The 12,860-nt window shown below is 59.1% G+C and overlaps 1 protein-coding gene across 1 annotated transcript in view; it reads right to left on the bottom strand.

Annotated features, from left to right (window-relative positions):
* TNXB (tenascin XB) overlaps positions 1–12,860 on the bottom strand; it is a 95,335-nt gene that overhangs the window by 71,302 nt on the left and 11,173 nt on the right. Inside the window, exons 11-15 of the mRNA XM_074970743.1 lie at positions 12,415–12,708; positions 10,721–11,014; positions 8,641–8,934; positions 6,679–6,972; positions 5,408–5,701 (exon numbers count right to left, since the gene is read on the bottom strand). Of these exons, the coding sequence (XP_074826844.1) occupies positions 5,408–5,701; positions 6,679–6,972; positions 8,641–8,934; positions 10,721–11,014; positions 12,415–12,708 (1,470 nt within the window). The remainder of the gene's footprint in view (positions 1–5,407; positions 5,702–6,678; positions 6,973–8,640; positions 8,935–10,720; positions 11,015–12,414; positions 12,709–12,860) is intronic.

Consider the following 12,860-nt stretch of genomic DNA (forward strand, 5'->3'; position numbering starts at 1 on the left):
GCGGTGAGTGAGGGGGGACCCAAGACTGCAAGGAGCTTTGATAAGTGCTTCCTGGCCCAGCGGAAGGAGGGGGAGGACATAGATAGCTTCCTGACGGCCTTTGAGAATGCCTGCGAGCTGCACAGGGTTGACCCTGCAGACAGGCTCCAGTTCCTCACCCCCTTACTGGACCCCAAAGCCGTGGAGGTGTACAGCCGGATGACAGGGGCAGAGGCAGGGGACTATGAACTGTTCAAACAGGCCCTGCTCCGTGAGTTTGGGCTGACCCCCGAGATGTACCGGAGAAGGTTCCGGAGTCAGCGTAAAACGCCTGAGGTCACCTACCTACAACTGGTCAACAGGATGCAGGGATATGCCCGCAAGTGGACAGCGGGGGCCCAAACTAAAGAGGACCTGCTTGACCTGTTTGTACTGGAGCACCTGTATGAACAGTGCCCTTCCGACCTGAGGCTGTGGCTGGTGGACAAAAAGCTCGCGAACCCCCAGCATGCAGGGCAGCTGGCCGACGAGTTTGTGAACAGTCGGTCAGGGGGTAGCCGGGAGGAGTCCCAAAAGAACAGGCCCCCCCCGATGCAGAGAGAGAGTCACCATGGGGCCTCCCAGCGGGGAAATAGGGAGAACCCCCTCCAAAGGGGAACGCCTGGTGTCGGGCCCCTCCGACCCGTTCGAGGGGACCAACGTGACCTGAGCTGCTATCACTGTGGCCAGAGAGGCCACGTACGGGCCCAGTGCCCCGGGCTCAGGGACAAACTGAGCAGACCCAACCTACCCAGGGTTAACTGGGTAGGGACTCAGCTGGACGAGGGGCAGGCGACCCAGGAAAGGGGGGCTACCAGTTTGCCACCTGCTCAGGAGGGAAGAGTACCCCCAGCCAGCCCCGCCAGAGGGCTGGAGGCTCTGGACTCAGGGTGCTCGGTTTACAGGGTGGGTGCGGGGCTGTCCCTCCGGAGAGAGTGCCTTGTTCCCCTGGAGGTGGATGGGAGGAAGGTCAATGGATACTGGGATACGGGCGCGGAGGTGACGCTGGCCCGGCCCGAGGTGGTGGCCCCAGATCGGGTGGTGCCCAACACCTACCTGACCCTGACGGGGGTGGGCGGGACCCCATTTAAGGTGCCCGTGGCAAGGGTACACCTGAAATGGGGGACCAAGGAGGGCCCCAAGGATGTGGGGGTACACCACCATTTGCCCACTGAAGTTTTGATGGGGGGAGACCTAGAGGACTGGCCAAGCGACCCCCAGACCGCCCTGGTTGTGACCCGTAGCCAGAGCCGGAGAGGGGCACTGCGACCTGACCCTGGGGAGGGTACCACACTGGAGGCGCGAGACCCTACTCGGGTGGGGAGGGAGCGCCGAGGGGCACGGCTCAGAGAGGCTGCGGCCTCAGACCTGGCCACGGAGGGGGAACCGGGCCCCATCCCTTCCCCAGCCGCTGAGTTCCAGGCCGAGTTGAGGAAAGATCCCTCCTTGCAGAAGCTCAGGGACCTGGCCGACCTCAGTGAGGGACGGACCATGAGGAGAGGCTGCCAGGAGAGGTTCCTGTGGGAGAAGGGGTTCCTGTACCGAGAATGGGCTCCCCCAGGGGAAGGGGAGTCCTGTGGGATCAGGAGGCAGCTGGTGGTCCCCCAGAAGTACCGCCGCAAGCTCCTGTCCCTGGCCCATGACATCCCCCTCGCAGGGCACCAGGGAATCCGGCGCACCCGGCAGAGGTTGCTACAGAACTTTTACTGGCCCGGGGTCTTTACCACCGTCCGGCAGTATTGCCGATCCTGTGACCCCTGTCAGAGGGTGGGGAAGGCCCGGGACAAGGGGAAAGCGGCGTTGAGACCTTTGCCCATCATAGAGGAGCCTTTCCAGAAGGTGGCCATGGACATCGTGGGGCCTCTCAGCAAGACGACCCGGTCGGGGAAGAAATACATTCTGGGGGTGGTAGATTTCGCCACCCGCTACCCCGAGGCAGTGCCCTTAGCTTCCATTGAAGCAGACACCGTGGCAGATGCGCTCCTGACCATTTTCAGCCGAGTGGGGTTCCCCAGGGAAGTCTTGACAGACCAAGGCTCCAACTTCATGTCGGCCCTGCTCCGGTGCTTGTGGGAGAAATGTGGGGTCCGGCATGACTGGGCCTCAGCGTATCACCCCCAGTCCAATGGGCTGGTGGAGAGGTTTAACGGGACGCTAAAGATGATGCTGAAAACCTTTATGAACCAGCACCCGCAGGATTGGGACAAGTACTTACCTCACCTGCTGTTCGCGTACAGGGAGGTGCCCCAGGAGTCTACCGGATTTTCGCCTTTCGAACTGTTATATGGAAGGAGGGTGAGGGGCCCCCTGGACCTGATGAGAGACGAGTGGGAGGGGAAGGCCACTCCCGATGGAGAGTCAGTGGTGGAGTATGTCCTGACCTTCCGAGAGAGACTGGCTGAACTCATGGGCCTGGCCAGGGAGAATCTGGCCAGAGCCCAGAGGAAGCAGAAGGTCTGGTATGACCGCACGGCGCGGGCCCGTGCCTACGCCACCGGGGATCAGGTGATGGTTCTCATCCCCGTGAGAAAGAACAAACTACAGGCCGCCTGGGAGGGCCCGTTCAAGGTCGTCAAGCAGCTCAATGAGGTAAACTATGTGGTGGAGCTGTCGAACCGGGCCCACCACCGCCGGGTGTACCATGTGAATATGATGAAGCCATATTATGCCAGGGGGAATGTGGTGTTAGCTGTGTGTGGTCAGTGGGAGGAGCAGGGAGATGACCCTTTAGTAGATCTATTCCCTGGGACCAGAGCTGGTTCCCCCCTGGAAACAATCCCCCTCTCGGATCAGCTCACCCCTGCCCAGCAAGCTGAGGTCAGGGGGGTGCTGCATCCGTACCGACAGCTGTTTTCCAACCAGCCTGGACGCACTAATCTGACTGTCCACCGGGTGCAGACAGGGTCGCACCCGCCGATAAGATGCTCCCCCTTCCGAGTCACAGGGAAAACTGCTCAGGACCTGGAAAGAGAGGTCCGGGACATGCTGGCTTTGGGGGTGATCCAGCCATCGGCCAGCCCTTGGGCCTCGCCGGTGGTGCTGGTCCCCAAAAAGGATGGGTCAGTCCGGTTCTGTGTGGACTATCGGAAGCTCAATGCCATCACTGTATCGGATGCCTACCCCATGCCCAGGCCGGACGAGCTCCTAGACAAGCTGGGAGGAGCTCGGTACCTTACCACCATGGACCTTACAAAGGGCTACTGGCAAGTGCCGCTGGATGCAGATGCCCGGCTGAAATCGGCCTTTATCACCCCTCTGGGGCTCTATGAGTTTCTGACCCTGCCTTTCGGCCTCAAGGGAGCGCCGGCCACCTTCCAGCGCCTGGTGGACCAGCTCCTGAGGGGGATGGAGAGTTTTGCCGTGGCGTATATTGACGACATCTGTGTCTTTAGCCAGACCTGGGAGGACCACGTGTCCCAGGTTAGACAAGTGCTGGACCGACTCCAGGGGGCTGGGCTGACTGTCAAAGCGGAGAAGTGCAAGGTGGGGATGGCTGAAGTATCTTACCTGGGCCATCGGGTGGGGAGCGGCCGCCTAAAGCCGGAACCGGCCAAGGTGGAGGTGATCAGAGACTGGCCCGCTCCCCACACCAAAAAGCAGGTCCAAGCCTTTATTGGGATGGCAGGATACTACCGAAGATTTGTGCCCCACTTTAGCGCCATAGCCACCCCCATCACTGAGCTATGCAAGAAGGGGAAGCCAGACAAGGTGGTCTGGACCGAGCAGTGCCAGGAGGCTTTCCGGGCGCTGAAGGAGGCTCTGGTCAGTGGCCCAGTTCTAGCAAACCCAGACTTTGACAAGCCCTTTGTGGTGTTCACCGACGCCTCCGACACGGGACTGGGGGCGGTGTTAATGCAGGAGGATGAAAAGGGGGAGAGACACCCCATCGTGTACCTGAGCAAGAAGTTGCTACCCCGGGAGCAACACTACGCGGCCATCGAGAAGGAGTGCCTGGCCATGGTGTGGGCCCTCAAGAAACTAGAGCCCTATCTCTTCGGGCGACACTTCACCGTCTACACCGACCACTCTCCCCTGACCTGGCTGCACCAGATGAAAGGAGCCAACGCCAAGCTCCTGAGGTGGAGCCTGCTCCTGCAGGATTACGACATGGACGTGGTCCATGTGAAGGGAAGTGCCAACCTGATAGCGGATGCGCTGTCCCGGAGAGGGGGCCCCGAACTTCCCCAGGTCACTGGTCACAGTGACCCCGCTCCGTTCGGTCTCGAAGGGGGGAGAGATGTGAGGATGTGACGCAGCAGGGAGGGGGGAGTGTTGACCTGGGAATGTGCCCTGGGGACGGGAGACCTGAGAGCCTGTCACCTGAGCCAGGAGGGGGAGGGGGAGGTGACACCTCTGCCCAGGAATGTGGACGGAGGCTGCAGCAGGGAACCTGCTGGGGGGGTTTAGTTTCAGGTGGGGGCTGGGTGGAGGAACACAGGGAACCCCAGGGCTGGGGTCTCAGCTCCCTGCTCCCCCAGAAGGACTTCACTGAGGGGTCCTGGGTGTACCCACAAGCTCTGTTTTGGACTGTGTTCCTGTTGTCCAATAAACCTTCTGTTTTACTGGCTGGCTGAGAGTCTCAGTGAATCCCAGGAAGAGGGGTGCAGGGCCTGGACTCCCCCACACTCCGTGACACCATCCGTCCATCCATCACTTGGCATACACACCCCCACCAGTCTGTCTGTCCATCCATTCCCCTGTGCATCCGCTCACCTGCCCGTCCATCCATCCATCCATCCCCCTACACATCCACCCCCCCACCCATCCATCTGTCCATCCCCATATATATCCATTCTTCTATCTATCCATCCATTACCATCCCCTCCATCTGTCCATCCATCCATCTCTATCCACCATCATAGACAGCCATCCATCTACCTTAATTCATCCATCCGCCCCATACACATCTATCAATTCATGGAGGCTAGGTCCATCAATGGCTATTAGCCAGGATGGGCAGGGATGGTGTCCCTAGCCTCTGTTTACCAGAAGCTGAAATGAGCGACAGGGGATGGATCACTTGGTGATTCCCTGTTTCGTCCATTCCCTCCGGGGCACCCGGCATTGGTTACTGTCAGAGGACAGGATACTGGGCTAGATGGACCTTGGTCTGACCCAGTAGGGCCATTCTTATGTTCTTATCCATTCACTCAATCTGCCCTATACACATCCATCCAGCTGTCTGTCTATCCCTCCATCCTTCCACGCATCCATCCCCATCCACACTCCTCTCTCTACCCATTGAATGGCCAGCAATCTGCTTGTGGAGGCTGGAGGATTGGAAGTGTCTTTCTGAGAAGGGCTCGGCCCCGTGGACGGTGTCTCTGACACTGGAAAGCAAAGGGGGTGGGAGGGGACGGAGCCGGCACCCCCGGGGGCAGCCGCTGACCTGTGACGGCGTCGGTGGAGACGGGTCCGAGGCGCTTGCGGCCGGAGATGCCGTAGAGGTTGAACTTGTATCGGCGGGAAGGGGCCAGGTCGGCGACGGTGACCGTGCGGGATCCCCCGTCCACAGGCAGCGCCTGGGGTTTGCCCTCCGCGTCCTTGTACTGGAGGAGGAAGGAGTCGAAGTCCCCGGCCTGGACGGTCCAGGAGAGCAGGGCAGAGTCGTGGGTGACGTCGGAGGCCGAGAGCTCCCCCAGGCTGGGCTGGGGGGCGGGTTTCTCCTCCCGCGGCGCCGCGGCTGGAACAGAGAGAGGGGGGTGAAGGATGCAGCCAGGGTAGGGTCAGCTCTCCAGGTCCTTATGTGGCCGGGTTATTCCTAGCCTAATGGGATCTGCAGAGAGGATTAGTGGGGGGGAATGTGCAGGGAAACCACAGACCAGCCCCAGGACACAGCCAGATCCTGCTGCTGGGAAGGAGATTTGGAGACAGACAGACGGATGGGGCATGTCTGCAAAGATGATCCCACATTCCCAGGTTCCCGGCGGCCACCCCGCCTCCGTGGAGGGGTTGGGCGAGAGCAACCAGCACAAACCATGGTGAGAGCTGAGCTGAGACAAAAGAGGAGAGGGGGGAAGGAAGAACAAATGAGGGAGAAAGAGAATGGGGTGAACCAAAGTCACCGTCAATGGAAAGATCCCCACTGACACAAAATCATCCCCAACCACTCCTCCATCATCTGCATACACACCAAACCATCCATCCCTCCATCTCCATATCTACCAACTCATCCATCCACCCCCATACCATATGTCCGTCCATCCATACATCTGTCAACATACACACCCTGTCCTTATTGCCAAAGATCCTTTCATGGCTTGAGAACTGCTTAAAAGACAGGGAACAAAGGGTAGGAATAAAGGGTCAATTTTCAGAATGGAGAGGGGTAACTAGTAGTGTTCCCCAAGGGTCAGTCCTAGGACCAATCCTGTTCAATTTATTCATAAATGATCTGGAAAAGGGGTAAACAGTGAGGTGGCAAAGTTTGCAGACGATACTAACCTGCTCAAGATAGTTAAGACCAAAGCAGACTGTGAAGAACTTCAAAGAGATCTCACAAAACTAAGTGATTGGGCAACAAAATGGCACTGAATGACCAGAACCCAGCTTGTGGAGGCCGGGGGCTTGGAGGCCTGGCCCAGTGGTCGGCGTCCCTGACACTGCAAAGCAAAGGGGGCGGGAGAGGACGGAGCCGGCGCCCCGGGTCCAGCCGCTGACCTGTGACGGCGTCGGTGGAGACGGGGCCGAGGCGCTTGCGGCCGGAGATGCCGTAGAGGTTGAACTTGTATCGGCGGGAGGGGGCCAGGTTGGCGAGGGTGACGATGCGGGATCCCCCATCCACGGGCAGCGCCTGGGGTTTACCCTCCGCGTCCTTGTACTGGAGGAGGAAGGAGTCAAAGGTCCCGGCTTGGACAGTCCAGGAGAGCAGGGCGGAGTCGTGGGTGACGTCGGAGGCCGAAAGCTCCCCCAGGCTGGGCTGGGGGGCGGGTTCCTCCTCCCGCGGCTCCGCGGCTGGAACAGAGAGAGGGGGGTGAAGGATGAGGATGGGATGGGAAATGGCTCACTGGGGCCATGAGGGGCTCGGTAATTCCTAGCCAGAGGGGATCTGTACAGAGGATTAGCAGGGACAAGGTGCAGGGAGCCCCAAGGACCGTCCCCAGGACACAGCTGGTTCCTGTTCCTGGAAAGGAAAGCTGGGGACAGAAAGATGGATGGGGCATGTGTGGAAAAAGGACCCCACTTTTCCGGGTTCCCCGCAGCCAGCCCACCTCCATGGACGGGTTGGCCCAGAGTGATCAGCACAAACCTCAGTGAGAGTTGAGCTCAGACGGGAGGAGAGAAGGGGAAGGAAAAACAAATGAGAGAGAAAGAGAAGTGGGTGAACCAAAGTCACCAACATCAATGGAAAGATCCCTGCTGACACCCATCCATCCCCAACCACTCCTCCATCTGTTCCTGTACGCACCGATCCATCCCATACATATCTACCCACCTTTCCATCTGTCCATCCATCCATCCACCCCCATACATCTCTACCCAGCTGTGACGAAGCGGAACTGTTCTTAATGTTTCCTCTGAATATTGTGGGGGTGCCTCAGTTTCCCCTAGGCAGTTCTTAAGTCTCTAGGGGGTGGGATAAGGGTGTATGATCGTTGCAGAGCCCTAGAGGGCAGGTGTGTGCAGGGGTCTGGACACAGAGAATGGCCGACACCCTGTTTCCTGGCAACTGATGGCCTGGGCCCTTCCCCCCTGCAAGGTGAGAGCTAAAGGGTTGGAGAACAAAGGGATCCGGTGACCTCCTGGCCCGGGAAAGGGACAAAGCCCAGGGGAGGAGGGGCTGGAGGGAGTTTCAGTTTGGGGCTGGCTGGAGACATGGAGTGAAGGGCAGACGGGGTTGTCTGGCTCACTGCCCCCAAAAGGGACCCGGCTGAGGGGTCCTGTTCTCTGCACCTGAAAGCTCTGTGTTAGACCATGTTCCTGTCGTCTAATAAACCTTCTGTTTTCCTGGCTGGCTGAGAGTCACGTCTGACTGCGGAGTTGGGGGGCAGGACCCTCTGGCTTCCCCAGGACCCCGCCTGGGCGGACTCGCTGGGGGAAGCGCCCGGAGGGGCAGAGGAGGCTGAATGCTCTGAGGTCAGACCCAGGAAGGTGGAAGCCGTGTGAGCTGTGTGTCCTGCAGACAGTCTGCTCCCCGAGAGGAGACTCCCCCAGAGTCCTGCCTGGCTTCGTAGGGAGCAGTTCCCGAGCATCGCCCAGGGACTCCGTGACACCAGCCTTCTATCCATCCCTCCATCCACCTCCAAACATACCTGCCCACCTGCCCGTCCATCCATACAAATCCATTCCTCTATCTACCCATCGATGACCATCCCCTCCGTCCAACCCCTGTAGACACCCATCCATGTACCTATCTGTTCATCCATCTGTTTCCATACACATCATTCCAGACACTCAACCTGTCCCATGCACACCAATCCAGCTGTCTGTCTGTATATCCATCCATCCATCCATCCACCCCCGTGCCTATCCACTCTCCTCTCTATCCACTCTCCTCTCTATCCAGGAGGCTTCAAAGCATCTTCTTGGGAACGTCCTGGCCCAGTGTTCAGCATCCACGTCACACTGGAAAGCAAAGGGGGCCGAAGGGGATGGAGCCGCGCCCCCAGAGCAGCCACTGACCTGTGACGGTGTCGGTGGAGACGGGGCCGAGGCGCTTGCGGCCGGAGATGCCGTAGAGTTTGAACTTGTATCGGCGGGAAGGGGCCAGGTTGGCGACGGTGACGGTGCGAGATCCCCCATCCACGGGCAGCGCCTGGGGTTTGCCCTCCGCGTCCTTGTACTGGAGGAGGAAGGAGTCGAAGTCCCCGGCCTGGACGGTCCAGGAGAGCAGGGTGGAGTCGTGGGTGATGTCGGAGGCCGAGAGCTCCCCCAGGCTCGGCTCGGAGGCGGGTTCCTCCTCCCGCGGCGCCGCGGCTGGAACAAAGAGGAGGGTAAGGGCATGGTTGGGGAAGAGGGAGGCTCACCAGGTCCTCGGGGGGCGGGGCTGTTCCTAGCAAAGGGGATCAGCAGAGAAGATTAGTGGGATGAGGGTGCAGGGAGCCCTAGAGACCAGCCCCAGGACACAGCTGGATCCTGCTGCTGGGAAGGAGAGCTGGGAACAGACAGATGAACGGGGCAACTCTGCAAAAAGGATCCCACATCCCCGGGTTCCCTGAAGCCACCCCGCCTCCATGGAGGGGTCGGCCCAGATCAACCGGCACAAACCACGGTGAGAGCTGAGCTCAGATGGGAGGAGAGAGGGGGAAATAAGAACAAATGAGAGAGAAAGACAAGGGGGTGAACCAAAGCCACCACCGTCAATGGGAAGATCCCCATTGACACCCATCCATCCCCAACCACTCCTCCATCCATCCCTGTACGCACCCATCCATCCACCCGTCCATGCATGCATCACCACACCCAACCCAGCCCTTGTGGCTGCTGGAACCACCTGGGAGAAGGGATACACATACACATCTACCCGTGCATCCCCCAAAACCCCCATCCAGCCCCATACATATGTACCCACCCTTCCGTCCATCCATACATCCTCCCCCATACACATCTCTCCACCCTTCCGTCCATCCATCCATCCTCCCCCATACACGTCTACCTGTGCTTCCCTCAAAACCCGCATCCAGCCCCATACATATGTACCCACCCTTCCGTCCATCCATCCATCCTCCCCCATACACATCTGTCCACCCTTCCGTCCATCCATACATCCTCCCCCATACATGTCTACCCGTGCTTCCCTCAAAACCCGCATCCAGCCCCATAAATATGTACCTACCCTTCCGTCTGTCCATCCCTCCATCCATCCACCCACTCCCATACATATCTACCAACCCTTCCATCTCCCTGTGCATCTATCCCACATATCTACCCACCCTTCCGTCCGTCCGTCCATCCATCCATCCATCCATCCACCCACCCCCATACATATTTACCTACGCTTTCATCTCCCTGTGCATCTATCCACCCCCATATCTACCCACCCTTCCGTCTGTCCATCCATCCACCCCATACATATCTACCCGTGCTTCCCCCAAAACGCCCATCCACCCCCATACATATGTGCCCACCCTTCCATCTGTCTGTGCATCTATCCACCCCCATACACATATACCCACCCTTCCATCCATCCATCCCTCCATCCACCCCCATACATATCTATGTACCCTTCCATCTGTCTGTCCATCCATACACCCCCATACATATCTACCCACTCTTCTGTCAGTCCATACGTGAATCCACCCCGCTACATATCTACCCAGCTTTCTGTCCATCCATTCATCCATCCCCATACATATCTGCCCACCTGCCCGTCCATCCATCCATCCCGCCTCCATACATATCCATTCCTCTATCTACCCATCGATGACCATCCCCTCCATCCCTCCATCCAATCCTGTAGACACCCATCCATGTACTTATCTGTTCATCCATCTGTTCCCATACACATCATTCCAGTCACTCAAGCTGTCCCATCCACACCCATACAGCTGTCTGTCTTTCTATCCATCCATCATTCCATCCACCCCCGTGCCTATCCACTCTCCTCTCTATCCATTGAATGGCCGGTAATCTAGTAGTGGAGGCAGGAGGCTTCGAAGCATCTTCTTGGGAACCTCCTGGCCCAGTGTTCGGGGTCCACGTCACACTGGAAACCAAAGGGGGCCGAAGGGGACGGAGCCGCGCCCCCAGAGCAGCCGCTGACCTGTGACGGCGTCGGTGGAGACGGGGCCGAGGCGCTTGCGGCCGGAGATGCCGTAGAGGTTGAACTTGTATCGGCGGGAAGGGGCCAGGTTGGCGACGGTGACGGTGCGAGATCCCCCATCCACGGGCAGCGCCTGGGGTTTGCCCTCCGCGTCCTTGTACTGGAGGAGGAAGGAGTCGAAGTCCCCGGCCTGGACGGTCCAGGAGAGCAGGGTGGAGTCGTGGGTGATGTCGGAGGCCGAGAGCTCCCCCAGGCTCGGCTCGGAGGCGGGTTCCTCCTCCCGCGGCGCCGCGGCTGGAACAAAGAGGAGGGTAAGGGCATGGTTGGGGAAGAGGGAGGCTCACCAGGTCCTCGGGGGGCGGGGCTGTTCCTAGCCAAAGGGGATCAGCAGAGAAGATTAGTGGGACAAGGGTGCAGGGAGCCCTCGAGACCAGCCCCAGGACACAGCTGGATCCTGCTGTTGGGAAGGAGAGCTGGGGACAGACAGATGAACGGGGCATCTCTGCAAAGAGGATCCCACATCCCCAGGTACCCTGCAGCCACCCCGCCTCCATGGAGGGGTCGGCCCAGATCAACCGGCACAAACCGCGGTGAGAGTTGGGCTGAGACCGGAGGAGAGAGGGGGGAAGGAAGAACAAATGAGGGAGAAAGAGAAGGGGGTGAACCAAAGCCACCACCATCAATGGAAAGATCCCCATTGACACCCATCCATCCCCAACCACTCCTCCATCCATCCCTGTACGCACCCATCCATCCACCCGTCCATGCATGCATCACCACACCCTACCCAGCCCTTGTGGCTGCTGGAACCACCTGGCAGGAAAGGATACACATACACATCTACCCATGCATCCCCCAAAACCCCCATCCACCCCCATTCATATCTACCCACCCTTCCATCCATCCATCCATCCTCCCCCATACACATCTCTCCACCCTTCCGTCCATCCATCCATCCTCCCCCATACACATCTCTCCACCCTTCTGTTCATCCATCCATCCTCCCCCATACATGTCTACCCGTGCTTCCCCCAAAACCCCCATCCAGCCCCATACATATCTACCCACCCTTCTGTCTGCCTCTGTATCTATCCATCCCCATACATATCTACCCACCCTTCCGTCTGCCTCTGTATCTATCCATCCCCATACATATCTACCCACTCTTCTGTATGTCCTTCCACCCATTCACCCCCATGTATACACACCCATCCATCCATCCATCTACACCCATTCATCTCTACCCAGACTTCCGTCTGTCTGTCCATCCATCCAACCCCATACATATCTGCCCACCTGCCCGTCCATCCATCCATCCCCATACAAATCCATTCCTCTCTCTACCCATCGATGACCATTCCCTCCATCCTTCCATCCACCCCTGTAGATACCCATCCATGTACTTATCTGTTCATCCATCTGTTCCCATACACATCATTCCAGTCACTCAGCCTGTCCCATGCACACCCATCCAGCTGTCTGTCTGTATATCCATCCATCCATCCATCCATCCACCCCCGTGCCTATCCACTCTCCTCTCTATCCACTGAATGGCCGGTAATCTGGTAGTGGAGGCAGGAGGCTTGGAAGCATCTTCTTGGGAACGTCCTGGCCCAGTGTTCGGCGTCCACGTCACACTGGAAACCAAAGGGGGCCGAAGGGGACGGAGCCGCGCCCCCGGAGCAGCTGCTTACCTGTGACGGTGTCGGTGGAGATGGGGCCGAGGCGCTTGCGGCCGGAAATGCCGTAGAGGTTGAACTTGTATCGGCGGGAAGGGGCCAGGTTGGCGACGGTGACGGTGCGAGATCCCCCATCCACGGGCAGCACCTGGGGGTTGCCCTCCGCGTCCTTGTACTGGAGGAGGAAGGAGTCAAAGTCCCCAGCCTGGATGGTCCAGGAGAGCAGGGCGGAGTCGTGGGTGACACCGGAGGCCGAGAGCTCCCCCAGGCTGGGCTGGGGGGCGGGTTCCTCCTCCCGTGGCACCGCGGCTGGAACAAAGAGGAGGGTAAGGGCATGGCTGGGGAGGAGGGCGGCTCACCAGGTCTTTGTGGGGCCGGGCTGTTCCTAGCCAAAGGGGATCAGCAGAGAAGATTAGTGGGATGAGGGTGCAGGGAGCCCTCGAGACCAGCCCCAGGACACA

Source organism: Natator depressus, chromosome 14 (genome assembly GCF_965152275.1).
Source record: "Natator depressus isolate rNatDep1 chromosome 14, rNatDep2.hap1, whole genome shotgun sequence".
In the NCBI taxonomy this organism is placed as follows: Eukaryota; Metazoa; Chordata; order Testudines; family Cheloniidae; genus Natator; species Natator depressus.